This window comes from Gossypium raimondii, chromosome 7 (genome assembly GCF_025698545.1).
Source record: "Gossypium raimondii isolate GPD5lz chromosome 7, ASM2569854v1, whole genome shotgun sequence".
Taxonomy (NCBI): domain Eukaryota; kingdom Viridiplantae; phylum Streptophyta; class Magnoliopsida; order Malvales; family Malvaceae; genus Gossypium; species Gossypium raimondii.
Genome location: NC_068571.1, coordinates 41840703 through 41866463, shown reverse-complemented (window position 1 = coordinate 41866463; position 25761 = coordinate 41840703). Strand labels below are relative to the sequence as shown.

Sequence of the window (25761 nt, the reverse complement as noted above, 5' to 3'; positions counted from 1 at the left end):
AAATTTAAAAATTTGATTCAACTGATTTTTAATTTAACCAATTGCAGATCGGTCTACTCTGGTTTGTTTTTACTTAGTACTCTTATAAACCCTAGAGGTGGTCAAAAGAAAGGATAGGAACCATGGAACCTTCGCCTGGATGCCCTGTTTCGCACCAACACCGTCCGATGATCCTCTATCCGCATCACCACCATACAATCCTCTGCCCTGCCCACCACAACCACCATCATACAAAAAGCTGCCCTCTCCACCATCACCACCACTATACAATAAGCTGCCCTCTCCACCACCACCACCACCACCACCATCACCACCTCATTACTCACCATTCTCACGTAATCCCTACTTTAGCTCCTCTTGTGTCTACAACCGCGCCAAACGAAACCCACCATTCTGGCAATCCGTAAGTTTCTCCAACTCTCAGTCTTCTTTTAATTATGGCAAAATTAAAAAGAAAAAAAAGAAAACAGCCTTCGATTAACCCATTTCTGTATTCGCTTTTCAAATTTATGACATAGGTTTTCATCACAAAGCTTAGTTAATGAAATTTTGAATTGAAAATTCGGGTGCTAAAAGATAATGTTGACCCTGAATACGTTGAAGTTTTTACCATATTTTCTCAATCCCACACCATTGTTTTCTTTAATTAAGTAAAGAATCTCTCATCTGGGTTTTGTTTTTCTTTGTTTTGGGTTATTAATTAGGGCGTTGCAAGAGCAAGAGTATGAACAACTACAACAGGTAGAAGAAGAGGATGATGAGGAAGATGAGCCCATTTTTGTTCTAACAGATGAATGGAGGGAGTTTTTTGCAAAATCCGAAGCAAAAAGAAAATTGGGTAACAATTTTTTTTCTTCATTTTTCATCTGATATTATGTTATTTCTAATCTTAGTTTATGATCATCATGTGTATTTTTGCGTGGATACAGAGAAGAAGCAGGCTAAGAAGAAACAGAAAAATTAAATTCTGGGAATGATGAAAGATTCTTGACTCTATCACCTCGTTTGACACTCAAATATAGACATATCGCGGGTCGAAGTTAGTCCGAGTTAGTTTTAGATTATAATGTTTTCAGGTTTGAGTTCTTTCTTGTTTAGACCAATTTGGGTTTGGATCAATTTACAAAGCTTAGATCAAATATTTGAATTATATACTAAAAGAAAATCTCAATTGAGTACTTAGACATTCACTCTAATAATCTTTCTTCATGCTTTTAATAGTACCATTGTAATATCATACAGGTATAGGTTAAATCAAACCAGAGATCTCCATGCTTTCACTTCTTTCTTAATATACAGTCAACCGACATGGCGATAATAGATTACAGTCATGCATCGCACTGGTGTTAGGTATTTGTCTTCAACCATCTAAGGCTTAAAATCGAGTTTGCTGAAAGCAGCATTGATTCGTTCATCTGAAATTTTGTAGTTTTCGTAGAAATCTAAAATCTCCATGGAGATGTTCTTCACCTGCAAGTTTTCGATGAAATGAAGTTAGAAATGGACACTTTTTTATATTACATATGGATTTAGTTGTTTTCTTGTAACGAAAGAAACTGTAACGCACCACATTCATATCGACATGAAGCTCTTCAAACCAAGTGGTGATATCTTTCTCTCTGTGTACACTAGCAATGTACATGCAAGCTAAGGCAATCAAATATGGTGGATGTATAAGAATAAGGTCCATCTTGTATGTGTCGTTTACGAGTCCCCTGTGTTACAAGAAAACAGAAACATGTTTTTAGTACAGTCAAGACCAAGACAAATTTAGACCAACTGTTGATCACGAAAGACTACGTGCTCATTGGTGCAGCTGCTGTCTGGTCTCAATGTTACTTACCTTTACATGCAAGAAACCAACTACATATGTTATACGAGGGATAATAAAGTACTCTGAAATCTCCATCGACAACTTAGGTTTATTTCAGTTCAGATAAAACGGTTTTCTTGAATACAAACTTTGCTTAATTTCTACCTCAACCGACTTCAATTTTCGGTTTCTCAATCTAGAAACACTGAAGTGACCAGCATCAAGTGCAATTCAACAGTAACCACAATATAACATGATCAGAATCCCATCTGTTTGATCTGCATGCGCTATGGCACTAACATGATCCTTAATCTCAATAATAAAAATAATCGTACTGAACAGAGTCTCGAATCAGGCAAAGTTCCATCTGTTCCATGTTAGATATAAGTTGCTATCAAACCATTGCAAGTCCTTATCTTTTATCCTTATTCGTGTGATGTCTACTTCTGTATTTGTGTTTATGTATTGTCTATCATGGAACGTGCGTAGCATTGGCAATGCCAAATGCAAAATGGAGTTTTGACACTTACCAAGATAATTGAGTCATACTCATATCATTTATGCCAGCATCCTGCAACAACCTGCCAAGATGATAGACGCAAAATGCTATTCAGACATGTCAAAATAAACAATGCCAATGAGCCGAAAGAAGAATGCCGGGTCATTTTAAACTTAAAGCAGCTTAGTTCCAAAGAATTTCATATTGCAAAAGGTTATATTAAAGCTGTGTATCAGCTATAAGTTGGTGGACCTGTATAGTATAAAAAAGTATTTACTAAATGCTAACCGAATTCTAGAGAGTAAATTTATCAAAATATAAAACATGAATGCAATTATGTCACTAGGGACTGAAAAAAGATTTAAAACAACAATAGAAAAAAAAGTGGGTAACAAGAAAAAAGATAGAGCTTAACATGAAGAATAGATCAATTACTTCACAGGATCCTATCTCCGGTATATAAACCTATATTGTTCAGACTCTTCATTTTTTTCAAGTACCTGTGTCTGACAAATGGATACGAGGATATCGCCTCCAAAGATTCCCCAAATACATAGAAAACCTTAGAAAAGTCTAACCATACATGTGCCAGATACACGTATTTGACACTCACAACTGAGTCCAAGTAAATAGGTATAGACTGAACTTATTAAGGAAAAACTTATGGTTTCATCATTGTGCCATATTCCTTTCTAATCCCAATCGTAGATTGTTAACCATGCAAAACAGCAATGGTGCAAAGTAAAATATAACTATGGACACATAAAGATTATGGCAAATAAGATAAAATAAACTTACTGAGCTAACGTGCGATAAGGATGAAATACAACTAAATAATAGTTAAGTGCTTCTAAAATCTTCATTTCCATTTCAAGTATTTCTTTGATTTCATATCTATACTTTTCATCAGAATCTGCAAAGAAAAAATGGCAGGATTGGAGTAAACAACCGAATTTGTAGGGAGCTCAAAAGATTGATCAACCAACTTAGTGATTAAGTGATTACTTAATTTTTTGATGTAAAACACAAGAAGTCTAGCCTGCACGGTGCTTTCTTCCGCCTTGGATGCTAAATATAAGCAAGTAGGAGCAATGAGACGTGGATCATATTCACTCATGCTCTTTCTGAAAGAAAAATGAAAAACTATGGTTAGTGATTCGTAACACACTATATAAAGGAAAACGGAAGCTTCTACAGATCCGAATCTAGCAAGCTATGTTTGTACTAGACAAGCTATCGATACAATGCATCTCTATACCATGTAATTCATGATTCTAGGTGGGACAAAAAAACATGAGCCGCATGCCGAACTTTGCATGGGTGGTTAATCATAAACATCTACTATAAGAATTGTCTTAAGTGAAGGAGAAGCAAATCAGCAGGGGAACCCCAAAATGATAGATTTGCCATTTAGCCCCTTGAAATTTTATGAAATTTTATATTAGTATAATGATAAAATTGCACTCCCCCCCCCCTCAAATTATGATTCATCTCTAGCTTAAGGATTGACATTGTTAAAGAAAACCGGATAAATTTAAAAAGTTGGGATATCGTAGTTGAAATATCACAAGAAATTCATAGCTAGAGAGAGAGAGAGAGAGAGAGAAACCAATGAAAGTAAAAGAGACGATAGGTTATGAGCTGCTTGTCATCAATGACTAACACAACATTATACATCACCATTACTAAACTAGGCAAAATACCTGGTATAGACGCGTCTCATATACGTAACTGCAGTTGCTACAACCCTGAAAAGGAATTTTTTTGTGAATCAAGTTTCTAATGACAAGAAGTTATATTAAAATATCATTCTGCAAAGACACATAATAAAATTCACTGATTTTCCAGGAAAAAAGGGTCTCACAAAGAAAGAAATTAACCTTGTTCAAGCATGATATCATGTTAGCCAACTTCTGGTAATTACTCGCTATAATTCCCACAGAGAATTTGAAACAAACTTTTCTCAGAAGGAAGCCATTACGTTACGGATGATATAGTTATAGCAGCCAAAGTGTTTTAAGTACAGATTAATTTGATAAACCTGTATATGAGATTTGAAAATGAGCGTCTATAAATGTGAATGTGGGTAATTATCAGCTAAAATCAGTTTTGGGTAGCACAACAAGACAGCTACGATATAGAAAATTATATCAACTGAATGTTAGTCGCATCATCAGCAATTGAACTAGTTCAGATTCACTGATAAATGCTACAATTAGACATTGCCAGCATAAGAAACTATAGCATGCATAATATAAACGTAAAGATAAAAAGTAATCAATGCCATCACTGAACGAAAAGGTCACAGCATTAGTAAACAGAAAGGTATTTCTTAAAAACCGAAGGACAAGATCAAACCTTTGCCTCACTTTAACAGACTGAGCCAGTTTCAATATACCTAAGAAAGTTCCAAAAAAAGAGAAATGCACAAAATCACTAACTTTAAAGAGGAAGTTATATGGAACAAAGCTATTAGTTCAATTTCAAATTAGGGAATGCACATATTTGCATTGCAAATAGCTTTCTAAAACACCACCAATTTCCTTCTATAATTCTAAGTTCTAATTACACACACACACAAAAGCCACAAAGTAATTGTTTTTAGTACAGGAAAAAAAATTCTGAGATTTTTTAAACAATTCCATGGTGAAAAACAAACATTAAAGCTAGAATTAAAAGATTAAATCAAAACAAACAAAAACCAAAACCCAGATTAATAAATTTCTTAGCTTATACCCCCTCCCAAGAAAAAAATTCAAATTTCACAAAATTTACAAAATCAAGTAGAAAGATAATGTCAAACAGAACCCATAAAAGAAAGAGGGGATTAGCAGAGAAAAGGGAACACACAATTCGTCATATGCATCTTAATGAGCTTAAATTCCTCGAGAGTTAAGCCTTTATCTTTATCTAGCTGATGAACCACATCCACTTCTTCCGGGTCCAAAAGCTGCTCGCTGCACAAACAAAAATTAAATCAAATGATGAAAAAGAAAACCCCACAAATTTGAAACTATAAAAAACCAAATGATGTATTGCAAAATCAATGAAAAAAGAAAACAGTTTAATTCGGTTGTTACAAGTGAGAAGAAGTCCAGAAATTGGCCGCCATTTTTGTTTTCTTGTTTCTAAGAGAAGAACCGAATTCGTTCCTTATTTATCGAGAACTTAAAATTGACGTCGCAAAATTTAGAATTTAGAAATTCGGTCAAGTTATAGTTTTGGTCCTTATACTATAGTTAAAATTTAAATTTAATCTTTATACTTTAATTTGAGATGATTCAATCCTTTTGTTTTCTCTTAAGAACAAAAATAAAGTTGGAACGAAATTTTCAATAAGTATAAAGATCCTTTAACAAAATTTGGGCTGACCCAAGGAAAAAAAATCCTTATTTAAGCTTATTTCAAGCTAAAAGATGAGTGGTTCGTTCGGTCCATGAACAAATTTTGTTAATTACATTAGATATTCGCATTAATTAGTGACACTATAAAAGTAAGGGTAAATTATACTGGTAGTCACTCAACTATTAGTAATTTTTTTGCTCATCCAACTATTCGATTTTTTTCATTTTTGGACACCGCTTTTAAATTAGTAAGGGAAGATAATTTGTCACTTTTAATATTAGTATAATAGTAACTCTAACCCTCAACATTTATACATTGTGTCAATTTAGTATTAATTCTAAAAATTTAACCATACACATTGTGTAATTTGGTTTTTCTTTTTATATTTTTTTGTAACATTGAAGGTTAATTTTAAAAGAATGAGAAAAGATGAAAATTATTATCTTTGAATTTTGGGTTTTCCATTTTAGTATATTTTCAATCAAATTTAGCTAATATTTTTTAGCTTTTTAGTTGAAAGGGTCATAGAAAAACCAAAACTACAAAAAAGATCAAATTGTACAATGTATAAATGTTGAGAGTTAAAATTGTTATTATTCTAAATTTAAATATTGTCACGTCATTTTCTCGTTAATCATTTAACGATTGGAGACAAAAAAATCAAATTAAATAATTAAACGACCATTTTATAATTTTTCATAATTAAGTAATAAAAAATTTTACCAATAATTGGTGAGTTTACCCTAAAAATAAAGAGAAAATTATGTGAGATTAAATATAGTAAAAAATCTAAATTTGAGCAAATTTGAACTAGAACCAATTTTGACCTAGAAAATTCTTTTCGTGGACTGGATTTTGTTAGGGTCCACCCAGATTAAGCAGGCCAGGGCACTTTTAAGTTGATTTTGGGCTAGGGTACGCTTGTTAGTACAGAATAAATATTTTGAAAATTTAAAACTAAAGTGTTTATGGGTCAGATTAGGTCAGGTACGGGTTGGGCTTAAATATGATATTAATAATTTTATACTTGCTGTAGGTCGATTCAAGATATGAATCTAAAATTTTGTCCAAACCTGTCCATATTTGTAATGCTTAATTTGAGAAAGCGAGTCGACCTTGAATGTTTGAGATCGAGCCCAAATCATTTTTTTAAAAACCTATTTTTTTTTTGATGATATTCATTTTTTAGACGTAATATTTTGACCCAATCCCTCACAAAATTCGGGTAGGCCTTCAAATTTGGACAAGTTACTTAACCCTCGAATATCTCTAATTAATAATGTAGTTAGTATTTAAAACTATATAAAAAAAACTATCTTAAATGTTGATTGTCAAAATTAAAAATTTTGCTCCTATTTAGTCAATTCTAATATTTTATTTTATTTATACAATACTTACTTCTACTCATAACCTCCAAATTTTAAATCGAAAAAGAAACATGTTTAAGCACACTTGCACCAAAATATATCATTCAATCTTTTATTTAGATTTTGTTTTTATTTTAGTTACAAGTACAATTACAAAATAAACATTCAATCAACTACAACTAGAATAAACTATTATAATGTTGGTAATGGAGATACTTCTAAATTTAAACAAGACTAACTCATGATGGAACCTAAATTAGAATAAATTTTAATTCGATCTGCATAATAAACTAGTGAAACTCGAACTTGATATTACAAAATTCTCAAGACCTCGACCTATCAATTTGACATATGTGGATTAATATATATTAGATTATGTGACACTCATGTTGTAAGTAAAGAAACAAATTATAAAATCAACATTAACACTAAAATTTGAACCCACATACAAAAATCTTAAATTTCACGATTTAACTATTCATCTAGTTTAAGGTATTTGATTAAAATTATTTTTAAAATATAATAGTCTTATAATAAAAATTATTTTTACTTTTTTAATAATTTTAATTGAATATGTGCCCGATTGAATCATGACTCCAAAGCTAATGTGCTCAAGGTTCTAAGATTTTAACATTCACAACACAAACAGAACCTAATTACTAGATTTATTAACATTTTGTATTACTTTATCAATTAGTATTACCTATATAACCCTTCTAATTTATATTTTCATTTTAAAAGTTTAGTCATTTGATAATTTTCAAATTAAGTTGGTTCTAATTGATTCGTAAAACCAATTCAAATAAATGCTTAATTATAATTTCTATTGTTGTAAAACTCGTGATTGAGATGGTATTACGAGTTAACCTCGTACCAACTTAGTTTGGAAACAACACATAACCTAAAGTTATATAACAAAACCGATATTTACAATTTCTTTTATATTTCTTTTATTATTGATGTTGAGTTGATGTTATGAATCAACCGGACACCAATTTAATTTGTTCATGACTAAAATGCCACTTTTACTAAGTAAATTATATTATTTTGAGAGTATTTTTATAAAATTTGAACCAAAAACACTATAGTTTTAAACATGTTTACTTTATCATTTCAACAAATTCCTTATTTGTTGTTTATATTAAATTTTATAAATATATTTGTAAATAAATATGTGATTCATCCATATCATGAGTTACTTTGACTTGAATTGGTGTCATGAGTTACTTTGGCATCAACTTAGTTGGGAAATGATTAAAAAATTATTTTTACAAAGTTATATTATTATGAGGATATATTTGTCTTTTCAAGATTTTTTCTATAAAATCAACAATATCTCACATATGATGAAATTTGAACCCAAACATCATAATTTTTAACATTATTTTGTTTTATTTTATATTTACATGATTTTTTGTCACTTGCATTACAAGTGTGTCATAATTTAATTACAACAACAACTTATAAAAAGTGGAGAGAGAATAAATGAAAATAATTAAATAAAAAATTAACCTCGTGTGTTGGCTTATGGTCAGGGTTCATCAACTCAGGTGCGTTACTGTTAGATCTTTGTGCTCCTCTTACAATTAAGAATAAAACATAGTAACAACCAACCACTTAAAACAAGCAAATGATTAAAGTTGTAATATAAAAGAATGGATTTTTGTGTTAAAATCTCTTATCATTGGTAATATAATTAATAATTTGATCTTGACTTATCTCGTTAAAAAATACTTGGAAAAAAAGCAATAGTAGAAAAGGAACGGGGCACTGTCCTTTCCAATCATAGAAGAAAAGTCTGAGCTGCCTTTTCATTTCCCCCCTCACTTTGCACGTTTTTATAAATACAAGTACAATGTACCCAAAATATATTGATAAATGTCACATACATGATAAGACTAAACAACAATTTGAATATGACAACTTTATAAATATAAAAATATATATCGAATTTATATATCACTATACAACATAATAAGACTGAATGCTGTCATATGAAATGTGGAATTCAAATTTAAAGCCTTGTTTAAAAATTATTTTAAAAATAGCTGAAATTTATTGCTTTTGAAAATGAGAAATTAAATTTTAGTTTTTCTTCTCCAAAAGTACTTTTGGTGTTTAATTATTTTTCACCATTCCAACAACATAGTACTTTCTGCTTAATTACAAATGTGTTAATAGCTAATTATAAATATTTAATGGTTATATTTAAAATTTTAAAATATATTTTATATATACTAATTAAATTTTATAAATAATTAATATTTATTACTTAAAATATTTGAAATTTATATTTCATATATTAAAATATTAACAAGAGTATATTCTTACTAAAATATAATAATATTAACTAATTTGAACATTATTTAAATGCATATTTGTTACTTGATACTACCATGTCTAAAATGAACATTTTATTTCTCAAAAGTACTTTTTGACAACAATGCTAAACACTTAAATATTAAACCAAACTTTTTAAAATTATTTCTAAAACATTAGTCAAAAGTATTATTAAACTAACCCTAAGTACATAAAATCTAGGGCTCACCCTTTACCAACAATACCAAAATCTTCTTGAAATATAATTCTAATTTAACCTAAATTAGCACGAGTTTTTCTCTAACTTCCAATTAAAAGATTGGTTAAATTTTATTATTAATCTCTATATTTTGTGAAAGAATTTTTATTTGAAATAATATTTTAATTGGTTTTTAAAAATATTTTTAATTATCCATGAAAGCACATGTACTTTCGTTATATTAACCATATGTTTATTTTATTTTTTTGCTTTATTTAGTTTTTCGTTATATTATTCATGTGGAGTTGATCATTTGGGAAAAACATTTTACATCTCAAATTTTCATTGGTTGATTTAGCAATTTACTAAGGGTGTTACACTATATACCATAATAAAACACATATTAATAATTCAAGTATCATATTAAATATTTTAAAAACTCAACCATTTTAAATTTTTACATTAATAAAAACAAGACAACTCAAAACTATTAATAATTTTATAATTTTATATTAATATTACGAAAATAGGGCGGAAAGTAAATTATTTGTGAGAATAAATCATTTTGAATAATAAAAGATAGTGTTGTTAATATGTCAAGCGACACCATTTATAAAATAATATTTTAATAAAATTAAATAAAATAATTATAAAATATATATTAATTCAAAAAGGGTGACGTGAATATTTCAGGTGGCACCCATTTTCACCCCACCTTGCTTTTTTTAATTTTATATTTTATAGTTTTCATAATTTATTTTTATTTCATAAAAATGGTTGAGTTTTTATTATTATAATTTTATTTTTATTATTATAAATTTTGAATATTTAAAATAATAGTTGAGTTGATAAATTTTGGATAAAAACATTAAGGTAAATTATCTAAATAGTTACTAAAGTTTTTTAACGAGTTCTTTTTGGGTCACTGAATTTTTTTTTTGTTAAATCCGTTAATCCTATTAGGTGAATTTTCAATTCTAGTCACTCCACTATTAATATGTATTCAGCCATCAAACAAAATGTCGATGTGGCCTTCTTTTGATTGGTACAATAACAAATTTAACCTCTAATATTTTACATATTATATCAAGTTGACTCTATTTCTAAAAAATAATACATTTGACCCTTAACATTTACATATTGTCTATAACAACTTGTTTTTTAGTGGTGTCGGAAGCGACGATTTCAGAACCTTATTTTCAAAGTTTGAGTCCGTAAATATTAATATTTAATATTTAAGAGGTTAGTATAAAGGTTAATTAAAGTTTGGTCATTTAACTTTTGTTCAAATGGATAGTTAATTAAGGTATAATGATTAAATTGTAAAATTTACAAAAGTTTATCGCTATGGAAATTTTAATTAGTTGAAGGACCAATTAAACAATTGGACCCTTATAAATATGATAAACGGTGGTGGGAGACATCTAGTATCCACCAACTTGGTTAATTAGGATTAATGTTGTTTAATTAGATTAATTAATTATTAAACTAAGTATATAAGTAAAATTAAATGAAAACAAAGCATTTTTTTCATCTCTTCTCTATCACCGAAACTAAAGGAGTAAAATAGGTTTCAATCATTTTCACATTTTCTTCCCTCAATTTGGTATGATTTTAAGTCATTTTATTATGATTTTTATGTTTTTAGCTCGTGGGAGCTTGATTTAACTAGCCCATGTACCAATTTGTAAAAATATTTTAAAGCTTCTAAAAGTTTTCATTGATGAATACTTGAAGAAATCGATACTAAATTGTTAGATTTTAAGCTTAAAAGTAGAAAAGAATTAGTTTGTAAAGTGATTTTTTTGTTTTGGACATAGGTGTCTGAGTTTTGAAATTGACACGAAATTTCGTAATTATAGATATTAGAGAGTATATAAAGGATGTAATTGATATTGGTTTTGAAATCAAACCTCAAATTTGAAAGTTATGGCAATTTTGGTTTTAGAAACTAAATTGAATAAAAGGAAAAAATTTAGGGTATTCGAATAATGAAATTGAATTGATATATGCATATTATAGGATATTATAAAAGGACTAGAATTGATAAATTGAATTGAATTATTAAATACATCAAGAATTGAACCAAATTGATGATAATTAGGAAAAAAGGCAAAATTATCGATTAATCCTTGCAATTCAACTTGTCTGCTGATTTAACCAGGTAAGTTCATGTGGTGTGTTGTTTTTAAATTGTTATGTATTTAAAATTATGAAAATATATATGTTTAACTGAAATTTGGATTGTTTATGATTTGGTACAAAATGTGAGATTTGGACTGAGTTGTAAAGAAATGAATATGAACTTATATGTTGGAATTACACCCAATGAACTTAGTAAAGGGCTTGTACACATGGATGCAGATTGATTACCGAGATCCAGAATTTGTTGCGAACTCGAAGATACATGTGGCATAAGTTTAGCTCGGACGAGTAATCTGATGTCGTTTTAAAGGTTTAGCCCATAAGGGTGACTTGACATGTATATTTAATGCTTGGGCCAAGCTATTTGATGTGTTGATACAAAGGTTTAGCCCGGATGGGTAACCTGACACGATTGTATATTCAACTCAGACGAGCAACAAATGTGGTTAGTACCAGTGTTTTTGAGTTTATTTATTGAGTTTCATCGTGTAATACTATTATTATGGAACGAGAAAATGAGATGACACAAAATGTATTTGATGTTCAAATATGGTATTAGTGAATGATTTGAATATAAATCTTTGATATACATGTAAGATTACTTATATGATATGAATTAGTATGTTATATACTTGGCATATTACATGATTGATTATGTATCAAAGCTCACCTTGTTGTTGTGACTTATTCTGTTAGGTAAACTTTGCCAAATTAGTGAGTTTAACATGCTTAATTGTAAATTGAGGTAAGTTTCTTGTTCAAATACCCATGAACTTACTAAGCATTCGTTATGCTTACCCCGTTGTTTTCCCTTTCCTTGTAGTTTGTCAATTTGAGGAATGTGTTGATCGGATCTACGAGAAGCCCACACTATCCTGTGTTCAATTCAGTAGTATTTCAAACGTTTTAAAGTTTGGTTATGTGGCATGTACATAGGTGTTGTTATTTTAACTTAAAATGATAGTTTTGGTTTGAACTTTAGTTAATGCGTGAAAGTTAATGCCAATTGATAAATATAAGTTTGGTAATATGTTGTGTTGTGTGTATCAAACTTATAATTGCATATTTGAGCATGAAATGGTATGGGAAAATGATTATATGGAACGGTTAAATGCATATGTAAATGAATTCTAATTCTATAAGTTGAATTGGTATGAAATGGTGCCAAGTTGAGGCATTTTGAATCGATTGATTGAGAAATGTTTAACTGCAATGTTTTGGTATGAGTTTGGATTGGTTTTATACAGGTTCAAGTGTGCAATTATGCACCAATTATGGAAATGATTTGGTTATATTGAAATAAGTACTAAATGGCTTAAAATTGACCAAAAATAGAGTATATGTCTTGACGAGCAACCTTCCTCATCACAATGTCGGTCGTCAGTATGTCACGTCGCGACAACGAGTGACCTGAGGTCACGACGTGACCAACTGTTTGGTGACGTCATGACGAAGAGAAGGTGACATCACAACGTCGACCCTGAATTTTTAAAACTTTACAATTTATTCTTATTTCGTGCTTGGGTCAACAAAAGAGCTTTTGTAAACTCAATTAAGGTTCGGATTTAATTGTGAATCATAATGAGAATGTCTTTATGACAAGTTTGAGTGTTTGATTGATTTGTTTATGGTCTATTTGATGGTAGTTGCCCGGCAATAAATGTGGCATCTTGTAGCTCAGGTGACGGGTGCTAGATTATCAACTCAGTCATTATTATAAATATTAAAAAAATTAAAATTATAAAAATAAAAAACACAGCCATTTTTTTGAAATAAAAATTAAATCATGAAAACTATAAAATATAAAAATATAAAACAAAAATATATATAAAAAAAAAGTAAAGGTGGGTGAAGAAGGCATAGCCTGACATTTTGGTGTCACCCTTTTTGATTTAAAATATTGTTTTTATTGTTTTATTTAATTTTATTAAAATATCATTTTACAGGTAGCAACGACATCATGTTTTACTGTTCAAAACAACCCATTCTCATCAATAATTTGGTTCCACCCTATTTTCGTAATTATTTTTTCTTATTATCAATGTAAAAACCTTGACCTTACCATGAAAATAGATATTTATTAATTGTTACTAAAATTATTTATTTATTTTTTAGTATTATTGGAATCAGATTGGATTGATTAGTTGAATTGAGGATCGACCCTTACATTGGTTTAGAAAAAATGATCAAATTGACTTTTAAGTGAATCGGTTGAAATTGATAGAAAACCAAAATTATGAAAAAACATTGATAGTTTGAATAGATTGAACCAGTTTATAATTTTTATTATTTTTAGGAATATGTAAGGCCTAATGATAAATTTAGGCTCAATGTTTATATTTTTATCAATTTGATTCTTATTCTTTTATTTATTTACTTAATTTTGATCATTAATATTTTAAAATGAATCTAATTATTTTTAATAAAAATAGTAACTAAAACATTAATTTAATAAAAACAAAAAGTTTTCCAATCACGCAAATTCTCAAATATTATTGGTACAATTATTTCAACCACAGATGACAAGAGGACCACATAAAAGGTCTGTCCAAACGAATTAACAACCACTTAATTAATATTAAATGAATCCCACTGTTGTAAATCGAATCTCCTCAATTTTTTTTTTAATTTCGATTAGTGATTTATAAATATAAATTGATAAGATTTATATAATTTTACTTAATTTCACAAACATAATGATTGTAATAGCCCATTTTGCCCGGGCCCGAAACAAAACCAAAAATAAAAAAATATATCAGTCTATGTACAACGGGCCAAAACAGCCCAATTTTTTTAAAACCTTAAACGGCCCAATTGGGCCCAAAAATTAAACAACATTAGGGAACCCTAGGGTTCCCAGCCTTTCCTTGCGCCGCTACTGCCTATGTGCACTTTCGGCGTGCACAACGCCCGAGGTCTGCCATCGCCAGCCAAGCCTTGCACCAAAACGGCAAGCCACTCCAACGCCTGCAAAAGAAAACCTACAAACAAGGATGAAAGAAGGACGAGCAGCACAAAAAGCAGAAACAGTAAAAGTAATGAAAAATGTATTCTCTTTCGGCTTTATAAGCCCAGAAACAAAACGATGTAAAGGGGGGAATTTTGTATGAAAAGAGATTGAAAAAATAGAATACAAAAAGAGGTGATTTTTCGTTTCTTATTATTCTGTTCTTATTTTTTTTTTAACTTTCAGTCTTATATATTATATATTAGAAATAGAAAGAAAACTTTCTAATAGAGGGACGGATTCAAACATGAAACGAAAGAAAAAGGTAGATAAAGGAAGAGGATAAACGAAAGCAAAGCTTTTGCACGGATTCAAAGCCGTTTTATTCCTCCTTTCTTTTTTTGTTTTGTTTCTTTTTTAGAAAAAAACTACATACATACGAGTTTTATATACGTCTATAAAAAATTCGAGACAACTTATCTGGGATTTGACAGCCGTACGCGGCGGTGGCGTGGTGACGATCGACAAACTAGCAGCGCTGAGGCAGGGGCTTGAAACCCTAACAGAAAAGAGCATTTGATTTATTTATTTTAGTTCACAGCAGACTGATTTTTTTTAAAAAAGGTGTTGCTTTTATAAAGTGAAAGAAACGGCGCCGTATCAGCAAATGGCCCAACCCGATGATCCGACCCGAGCGGGATCAGATCCGCGTATTCTGGGTCTGTGAGGGATATTTTCCTTTTAATCCCTCGTTCTTTTCCCCTGTCTTAATTTCATTCGTTTATTTTTTTATTTACCCTATCTATTTTGAGCTTATTCATTTGGGTCCACGCCGCAGCACAGCGTTTTGGGACTGAGGATATTTTCCTCTTTAATCCCCATGTAATCCGCATATTGCACTTTAACCCCTCTTCTTGTTTATAACTCTATTCTTTTCTTGTTAATTTAGATTTGATTGCGATTTAATCCTTTTTTTACATTTTTTAATTTAATTTATTAACTATTTTATTATTATTTTAGTGGTACATTCGATCATATTTTCTTTATCTTATTATATATTGTCATTTTGAATTTTACTTATATTATTATTATAATTTTATAATGTGTTATTTTATTAACTCAGCATAATATACTTATTTTTTATATACTTTATAATGTACATATACATACGTACATTTTATAATATATATATATATACACACACACATATACATGTACATATTTTCATAACTTGTTATATATATATGTATATATGCATGCTTGTATTTCTTTATATACTTTAGAATTTATACACGCCTATATATATTTATATACATTTATATACATAGTTTTACTTTACTTACATGAATATATACATACATACTTATATTTTTATATTTTATAATTCTTATATACATATATACACACATACACATACACATACACATACATATTTTTATAAATTATATATATATGAATATATACCTACTTATATATTTTTATTCATATACGTAACTATATATATATTTACTTACACATTTTCTTTTCATAAATATATATATACATATTTATATATTCTATATATTTTAACATATACCTTTAACATATTTTTATATCCTATAATTCATGCATGTATATATCTTTATATGTTCTACTATTCATATTTATATTTTGTCCACGTTCCTTTTAATTATTTATTCACGTTTTCATCATTATTTAAAAAAGGGAATGTTTTAATTTTATTTGCTTATATATTTGTATAATTGATTTGTCCTTTTTATTTATCCTTTTTTTGGTTGTTGTTATTGCTCGTATTATTTATGTGTACATCATCGTATTTATTTTTATTTTGTTACACATATTGATACTGTGATTCATTTCTACTATCCCGAATTAGATTAATTTATCTCGACGCATAAGTTTCAACTTTTGAATAAGTAAAATTTCGTGTTTAGATTCGAGAGGATTGAGCCCTAACGTACTGGGTTCCAATTTTCTTCGTTGAATCTAAATAATCGAGAATGCTCTTTAATAATAAAAAAACATAAATAAAAAGCTCATTATCGAGAATTCAATATGTTGTTTCCTAACGCATTGGATATGACACGTTGTTTTCTCGAGATGAGGATTTTTCTAAAAAGTAATAAAGGCAATAGTCAATGTTTAGAATTTTGAGGAATTGTGCCTTAACGTATTGGGCTGCGATTTCTTCATCTGACTTAAACAATTGAATATCCTTTTGAATTTTATTGCATGAGTTTTTAGGACAGGCTCATTTTTGGGGAGGTGAAATATCATGCCCTAATTCATTGGGTGTGACATTTTCTCTCTCCAAAATGAGAGGGTCTTAACATGTAATTTGATTTATATAAGTTTTTTTAAAACAAAGGATCGTATTTTAAATCTCTTCAAAGTTTTCAATTTTCGACATTAAGACATTAACTAATCAACTAGGTACCAATTTTTGGGCGTTACGAGGGTGCTAATCCTTCTTCGTACATAATCGACTCTCAAACCTATTTTTCTGAATTTCGCAGACCAAGAGCATCATTTTAATAAATCTAAACCGTTTATTAAAAAAAACCATTTTACAAGGTGACCCGATCACACCTCATCAAAAAAGATTGGTGGCGACTCCCGTTTTCGTTTTCATTTTCAAAATCCAAGTGACCCCGTTTTATAAAAAAAAAATGGTGTCAACAGCTTGGCGACTCCGCTAGGGACCCAAAAAAAAAGAGAGTCAAGCCACAAGTTGATTATTTCTTGTCTTTTTGTCGAAAATGGATAATTTGGTTCAAATTCACGATCTTTTTGTTGCACCTATGGATAATTTGGTTCAAATCCACGATCTTTTTGTTGCACCTAGTCTGCATCGTTTTGTTATATTTGCTTTATTTGTGTAAGTCTCGATATAAGTTTTGCATATTGCATTTACATGATTGTTCGGTCATGCCCTTCTAAGTGGGAGTGAGAAACTACGCCTTCGTGAGGTTTTCACCTCCGCATGGGATAGTAAATAGCTTCCGGGATACATCCATACCTATATCTTCGTGAGATTTTCATCTTCGCATGGCCATAGGGAAATGTATTCCCCTGAATCGAACTCAGTCCGCATGAGCCTATAATGGGTGAGGATTGAGGAATCTGCCGGTTCAGGTACCCTTACTTTAGAACCGAACCGCATATAATGAGCCTTAGGAGCCTACCCTAGGTAGAATCACATCAAATGCCTAGAGGTCACCTGAAAGCTTGGTTTAAATTTACGATCATTTTGTAGTGTTTTGCCCGTTTTTGTTATGATTATCATTACTTCGGTTTGTAATTACTCTATTGGTTTGAATTTTTGATATGTTTCTGCATATTACACTACATAACCGCTTGATTATACCCTTTTAAGTGGGAGTGAGAAACTAGTCCTTCGTGAGGTTTTCACCTTCGTGCAGGATAGTGGATCACTTTCGGGATACATTCGTATCTATGTCTTCGTGAGATTTTCATCTCCGTGTAGCCATAGGGAAATGTATTCCCCTAAACTGAACTTGGTCTATATGAACCTATAATGGGTGAGGATCGAGGAATCTGCCGGTTCAAGTACCCTCCTTTACTTTAGAGCTGAACCGCATGTAGTGAGACCTAAGAGCCTACACTACGTAGAACCACTCTAAACCATTAGTGGTTACCCAAATAGGTGTTCTATTCTTTCTTACTTACTTTTGTTTTATACTAACCCGTTTTGTTTTGTTTTGTTTTATTTATGATTGCTTTGCATTTTCATTAAAGAAAAGAGGTGTTGATTCAAATTTGATTGCTAAATAGAAAAGCTTGTCATGGAAAATGAATTTCTTAATAAAGTGGAATATAATATGACTGACTGAATATGGACTGATCAAACACAACGAGAGAAGGCTAGAAGTTCATGGAGGAATATACGACTATGCTTCGTTGCCTGAGGATTCAAACCGACAAAGATTATTCGAGAGCCGTCACGAAACTAAAGAGCATCGCGGGGGAGCAATGGGTCGTGGCTCGGATCAAACAAAAAGGAGATAGTAGAGACAAATTTTGGAAAATTCACAATATTTGATCCTAGCATCCGTATATGAAGAAGGAGATCAATGTCTTCGCTTGCAATATGAGGGCAAAGCCGCATATGTAATCTGTTTTATGTAAAAAAATTTGTCTTCTAGAATTGTTGTTCTAATGTAATTGGGTTCAGAATCAATACCTCTCTTTCTTTTTGCATTCATTCATTTGCATTACATTGCATCATATGCATTAGATTTTCACAAAAAGACCCTAATTGAGTAAAATTATTTCAGCTAATCTGGAAAACCAACACCCTTACGGTATCTGAGCAAAAACTAAAGGAATGGACCAAATGTTGGAGATATTAGAGCAAAGGCAAATACAAATGCAAGCCCAGATGCAAGAACAACTAGAAAAGATCCAACAAGACATGCAAGAATCCCAAAGGAGCTTGATGAGCCAGTTAGCACAGTTATCGGCTAGAGATTAAAAGAAAAACCCTGTAGTTAATTCTGGGGATGAATATGAAGACCCTACCTATCCTCCAGGTTTCACCCTAATAGGTATCCAGGCCCAACCCGACACGCATCTACAGGGGGCGCCCACTACTAATAGACCCCAACGATATCAGGCCGATACCTCGGCGCCAATGAACTACTCGGCAGGCTCAGGTTCCAACCCAAGGAACGATCCAACCAATCTTGTAGGCGAAATGGTAGAAGCAAGGGTAGAACTACCAAAGCAACTCGAAGATCGGTATAGGTGGTTGGAAGAAAAATTCAAAGTAATGGAGAATGCTGATTACCATTGTGGGGTTGACGCCAAGGATCTAAGTTTGGTCCCAGATCTAGTACTCCCGCCGAAATTCAAGGATCCAGAATTTGAAAAATATAATGGGACTAGTTGTCCTGAAACTCACATCACAATGTTCTGTCGAAGAATGACAGGATACATTAATAACGATCAACTATTAATTCATTACTTCCAAGATAATCTGATCGGGTCAGCTGCCAAATGGTACAACTAGTTGAGCCGTGCCAATATCCACTCATGGAAGGACATGGCACAGGCTTTCATAAAGCAATATGGTCACGTGGCAAACATGGCACCTGACAGAATTACACTACAGAACTTGGAAAAGAAGTAAAGTGAGAGCTTCAGGCAATATGCCCAAAGATAGAGAGAGGTAGCGACATAAGTCCAACCACCTCTTCTGGAAAAAGAAACCATGTTACTTTTCGTCAACACTCTGAAATCCCCATTCATTAACCAAATGTTGGGAAGTGCTACCATGAGCTTCTCAGATATGGTAATGTCTGGCGAGATGATTGAAAACGCCATAAGAAGTGGGAAGATAGATACGGGAGAAAGCGTCAAAGGATCAACCCCAAAGAACAAAGAAAATGAAGTAAGCAACCTGAGCATGTATAATAAAGGATATCCCAAATCGGTCACTGTGGGCCAACCTAGGGTCATAACTGCCAACTATCAAAGCATTAACGTCGTATCCAAAAAGGGGGTTGGGGAGGAGAACACACTTGGAAGTGTTTTGAATAGTGGGACTGCGGAAGAGATCCCTGTATTTTTTAGAGCTAATTCGAAGTAATGTCCAAAATACGCTTATTGCTCTAAGCCTATGGATAATAAGAATACTTTTGTGAGATAGACTTTTATTGTTTCCATTTCATTCATAATCATACTATACAGATAAATATTCTTAGATTCTTTTATTCTTTGGATCTACTTTAGTCCTATAACAGGTCTCCAGATATCAATGATATGAGCGACACTGCTATTGACTCAGAACATTCTTTTGAGCAGGATATGTCTCTGGATTAAACCTCAGGACTTTGGAGATAACTGAGGCTGTAGCTTATCTCCTGTTTTGTTAAAGACGGGAGAACAAGATTCTACCTTACACAGAATCAGTGAAAGCCATGGCCTTTCTCTATGTGGGGCACAGATGTCATAGGGCCGATCTCACCTAAGGTTTTTTACGGTTACGATCTCACCTAAGGTTTTTTACGGTTATCTTTATGGTCATCAATTACCTCACTAAGTAGGTAGAAGCTGCTTCATATGCCAATGTCGCAAAGTCAACAGTCTGCGGATTTTTGAAAAATCATATGTCAGTATGAAATGCCAAAAAGGAGCATATCTGACTGCACTAAAATTAAACAACGACACGATGTCAGAATTTTGTAGTCTGTTCAAAGTTAACACATTTCGCCCTAAAATGTACGGTGGAGTGGGAGCAAAAACAAAACAAAAAAAGAGTAAAAACTGCTGCAGGGGCAACACATTGGCTTATCGAAGTTTTGCTCATTGAGGTCAATATTCCTTCTCTCCGAGTGTTGGATCAGATCCCGATTGAAAAGAAATGTTCAAAGTTATCTGTCTTAGTCAAATGCACCAAAAACAAAAGACGTGAGCTCACCAAAGAAGGTTCGCCCTAGAGAGTTCCATGAAGAGGACCTAACATCGAAGAAAATCCTCTCCATACAAAAAAAAACTTTAGAAGAAAGGGGATATCAAACTGAAAAGAACCTTATGTGGAAGGCTTTATCTGGAGAAGTGTTGATTTCGACCAAAAATGATAGCAAGGACTTACCTGATCTTACGAGTGCGAATTCAATTAAAGAATGTTCAAAAAAAATAGAAAAAGAAAAGAAAAGAAAATAAGAAAAAGAAAAGAAAAAGAAAAAGGAGAGGCCAAGGTGAAAACCCACAAAGGGCACCTTGAGACCAAATGGGTTTTGAATTGAAAACCCAGGAATGGGTAGTTCAAATTTTGATCAAAGGTGGGGTATGCGGTGGCCTTGTCCTCTCTGAATTAGCAAGAAGGTGAGATGCTACATCTTGGTGCATCAACAAAGTCTTCTAGGACTTCTAGACACATATCAAGTTCAAAAGGGTCCTCAAGAAGCTTATGCAGAGAAACTCATGTTGTAATATCTGGGGCACTTGCTTTCATCTTATTCATTTTGTTTCTTAGCAAAATTTGCTATCTTGATTAATTTATTCAGTTCGAGCTTTGCTCTCAATAAAATTTCATCTTATCCATTGTGATAATCTTATTAATTTCGTATCTTAGCAAAATTTGTTATCTTAATTAATTTTGAGCTTTGTTCTCAATAAAATTCCATCTTATCCATTGTGATAATCCTTTTCATCTTATTCATTTTGAATCTTAGCAAAATTCGCTATCCTTATTAATTTATTTGTTTAGAGCTCTGCTCTCAATAAAATTTCATCTTTCCCATTGTGATAATCTTTTTCAAGCATTTTCCATTGAAATAAAGATTAATGGACTGTTAATATTCAAGCAAAAGGAGTTTTCATATTACTGTAAAAAGTTTCTAAATAATACAGGAACCTGAAACAGGACTATTGTTTAGAGCACACCAAGTTTAAAGGGTGAAATGTCTAAGAAGGAAAAGTCTAAATTAAGACTATCCTTTCAGATTTTGTTGTCCAAGCATGGATTGAACAAAACAACAAAATGTCGTGTTGGTGACAAAGCTTCAATGAACAAACGAGCAACGATCACCGAGTGATAAAAAGAGGTTTTTTGGAAGAGAAAGTTCTACAATTGCGCATAAATATTTGGTACGACACCCTAGGAATGGTGTAGGAGACCAAAGAGATTCAGATCCTGTATCCCTAAATTGCAGTGGGAGGGGATTGAGAAAGAGCCAGATCTTATACTCAGTGGGAGGAAGATGGCTCGAACTTTATGTCCTAAAATTACCGTGGACTTAACCTTGAAGATTGCAACGGATTGAACTTTGAAGATTACAGTGAATGACAATCCGACTAAGTAAGAAATGAGTGTTACCAGCTGAGTAAGATAGCATTCTAACGTGTTGGCAATAAAACCTTATTGAATAACGAGCAATGACAACCTAACATTAAAAAGGGATCATTCTGATGACATTCTGCATTCATGCAAATATAATTCACACACACCTAGTTAGGAGCATTTGATTCGTTCTGATCATAACATCCTAATCACTAGGCATAATTAGGTACATAAAATAGATTATACAAGTCATGTTCCCCAGAGAACAGATCAAAGAAGATAGTAGATCTTGTCTTCCTGTATTGGCAGTGAAGCAGATCGAAGACACCAATTTTGCCTCCCAAAGTTTGCAGCGGAGCAAACTGAAAATAGCATATTTTGTCTTCATGAATTGGCAGTGAAGCAGATCGAAAAAAAGAAGTCTTATCTCCCTAAGTAGTAGTGAAGCAGATCGAAAGCACCAGCTCTATCTCCCTAAGTAACAGCGGAGTAGGTCGAAGATTGTAGATCTTATCTCCCTAAACAGTAGTGGAGTAGATCGAAAGCACCAGCCCTATCTCCCTAAGCAGCAACGGAGTAGGTCGAAGATTGTAGATCTTATCTCCCTAAGCAGTAGTAGAGCAGATCGAAAACCACAGATCTTATCTCTCTGAAGTTGCAGTAGAGCAGATCGCATCCAGTCTTATCTCCCTAAGCAGTAGTGGAGCAGACAGAAGAAATCAATCCTATCTCTCTAAAGTTGCAGTGGAGTGGATTAAAAAACACAGATCCTATCTCTCTGAAGTTACAGTAGAGTAGATCGCATCCAGTCTTATCTCCCTAAGCAGTAGTGGAGCAGACAGAAGAAACTAATACTATCTTTCTGAAGTTGCAGTAGAGCGGATTAAAAACCGCAGATCTTATCTCCCTGAAGTTGCAGTGGAACAGACTGAAAATAGCAAACCTTATCTCCCTGTAGTTGCAGTGGAGTAGGTTGAAGATATGAGTCTTATCTCCTGACATTACAGTGGAGCAGACTAAAACCACGAATCTCATCCCCCTAAAGTTGCAGCAGAGTGGATTGAAGCAACAAGACACAGTGGACTGGAGCAAAGCTACTTGAAAAGAAAAGCATCAAAAGAAGTCAAGACTCGGCGAGACCGGGCAAAATTGGTCTTTCTTAGTCTTTGCTCTGTTCTCGTTGCACGACAACGAGCGAAGAGAGGCAGCTGTAATAGCCCATTTTGCCCGGGCTCGAAATAAAACCAAAAATAAAAAATATATCAGTCTATGTATAACAGGCCAAAACAACCCAATTTTTTTAAAACCTTAAACGGCCCAATTGGGCCCAAAAATTAAACAACACTAGGGACCCCTAAGGTTCCCTGCCTTTCCTTGCGCCGCTACTGCCCATGTGCACTTTCGGCGTGCACAACGCCCGAGGTCTGCCATCGCCAGCCAAGCCTTGCACCAAAATGGCAAGCCAATCCGACGCCTGCAAAAGAAAACCTACAAACAAGCATGAAAGGACAAGCAGAACAAAAAGCAGAAATAGTAAAAATAATGAAAAAAAAAAGTATTCTCTTTCAGCTTTATAAGCCCAGAAACAAAACGATGTAAAGGGAGGGGGGATTTTGTATGAAAAGAGATTGAAAAAATAGAATACAAAAAGAGGTGATTTTTCGTTTCTTATTATTTTGTTCTTATTTTTTTATTTAACTTTCAGTCTTATATATTATATATTAGAAATAGAAAGAAAACTTTCTAATAGAGGGACGGATTCAAACATGAAACGAAAGAAAAAGGTAGATAAAGGAAGAGGATAAACGAAAGCAAAGCTTTTGCACGGATTCAAAGCCATTTTATTCCTCCTTTCTTTTTTTTTGTTTTGTTTCTTTTTTAGAAAAAAACTACATACATACGAGTTTTATATCGTCTATAAAAAATCCGAGACAACTTATCGGGATTCGACCGGCCGTCGCTGCGATGGCGTCAGTGACGATCGATAAACTAGCGGCTGAGGCGGGGCTTGAAACCCTAACGAAAAGAGCATTTGATTTATTTTTTCGTTCACGATGGGCTGATTTTTTAAAAAAGGTGTTGCTTTTATAAAGTGAAAGAAAGCAGTCTTAAATGTCGACAAATGGCCCAACCCGATGATCCGACCGGCGGGATCGGATCCGCGTATTCAGGTGCATGAGGGATATTTTCCTATTGATCCTCGTTCTTTTCCCTGTCTTAATTTCATTCGTTTATTTTTTATTTACCCTATCTATTTTGAGCCTATTCATTTGGGTCCACGCAAGACACACGTTTTGGGGTGGGGATATTTTCCTCTTTAATCCCCATGTAATCCGCATATTGCACTTTAACCCCTCGTCTTGGTTATAACTCTATTCTTTTCTTGTTAATTTAGATTTGATTGCGATTTAATCCTTTTTTTACATTTTTAATTTAATTTATTAACTATTTTATTATTATTATTTTAGTGGTACATTCGATCATATTTTCATTATCTTATTATATATTGTCATTTTGAGTTTTACTTATTTTATTATTTTAATTTTATAATGTGTTATTTTATTAACTCGACATAATATACTTATTTTTTATATACTTTATAATGTACATATACATACGTACATTTTATAATATATATATATACACACATATACATGTACATATTTTCATAACTTGTTATATATATATATATATATATATATATGCATGCTTGTATTTTTTATATACTTTAGAATTTATACACGCCTATATATATTTATATACATTTATATACATAGTTTTAATTTACTTACATGAATATATACATACATACTTATATTTTTATATTTTATAATTCTTATATACATATATATACACATACACATACACATACATATTTTTATAAATTATATATATATGAATATATACCTACTTATATATTTTTATTCATATACGTAACTATATATATATTTACTTACACATTTTCTTTTCATAAATATATATATACATATTTATATATTCTATATATTTTAACATATACCTTTAACATATTTTATATCCTATAATTCATGCATGTATATATCTTTATATGTTCTACGATTCATATTTATATTTTGTCCACGTTCCTTTTAATTATTTATTCACGTTTTCATCATTATTTTAAAAAAGGAATTTTTAATTTTATTTGCTTATATATTTGTATAATTGATTTGTCCTTTTTATTTATCCTTTTTTTGGTTGTTGTTATTGCTAGTATTATTTATGTGTACATCATCGTATTTATTTTTATTTTGTTACACATATTGATACTGTGATTCATTTCTACTATCCCGAATTAGATT

General features: G+C 31.7%; 2 protein-coding genes across 5 annotated transcripts; one reads left to right on the top strand and one right to left on the bottom strand.

The window, feature by feature from the left end:
- The first annotated feature begins 73 nt into the window (after positions 1-73).
- LOC105790726 (uncharacterized) lies at positions 74-1702 on the top strand. Of its 2 annotated transcripts, XR_001132579.2 has the most exons (4): positions 74-403; positions 705-838; positions 930-1076; positions 1243-1702. XR_001132579.2 is itself a non-coding variant. In XM_012618470.2 (3 exons), exons 1-3 carry the CDS (start codon positions 123-125, stop codon positions 962-964), a joined length of 450 nt encoding a protein of 149 aa, XP_012473924.1. In that variant the 5' UTR covers positions 74-122; the 3' UTR covers positions 965-1182. The 2 variants fall into 2 exon arrangements, 1 of the variants encoding a protein (XP_012473924.1); XM_012618470.2 differs by lacking the exon at positions 1243-1702 and having other exon boundaries at positions 930-1182.
- On the bottom strand, positions 1187-5496 carry LOC105790716 (cyclin-C1-2). Of its 3 annotated transcripts, none has more exons than XM_012618460.2 (9): positions 5393-5496; positions 5163-5269; positions 4671-4710; positions 4016-4060; positions 3318-3436; positions 3111-3225; positions 2344-2394; positions 1568-1715; positions 1187-1470 (listed from the first exon to the last, which is right to left on the bottom strand). In XM_012618460.2, exons 1-9 carry the CDS (start codon positions 5422-5424, stop codon positions 1369-1371), a joined length of 759 nt encoding a protein of 252 aa, XP_012473914.1. In that variant the 5' UTR covers positions 5425-5496; the 3' UTR covers positions 1187-1368. The 3 variants fall into 3 exon arrangements, with proteins under 3 accessions (XP_012473914.1, XP_052489721.1, XP_052489722.1); XM_052633761.1 differs by lacking the exon at positions 5393-5496 and adding an exon at positions 4193-4353 and having other exon boundaries at positions 5163-5260; XM_052633762.1 differs by lacking the exon at positions 4671-4710 and having other exon boundaries at positions 5393-5408.
- Between the last annotated feature and the right edge of the window lie 20265 nt (positions 5497-25761).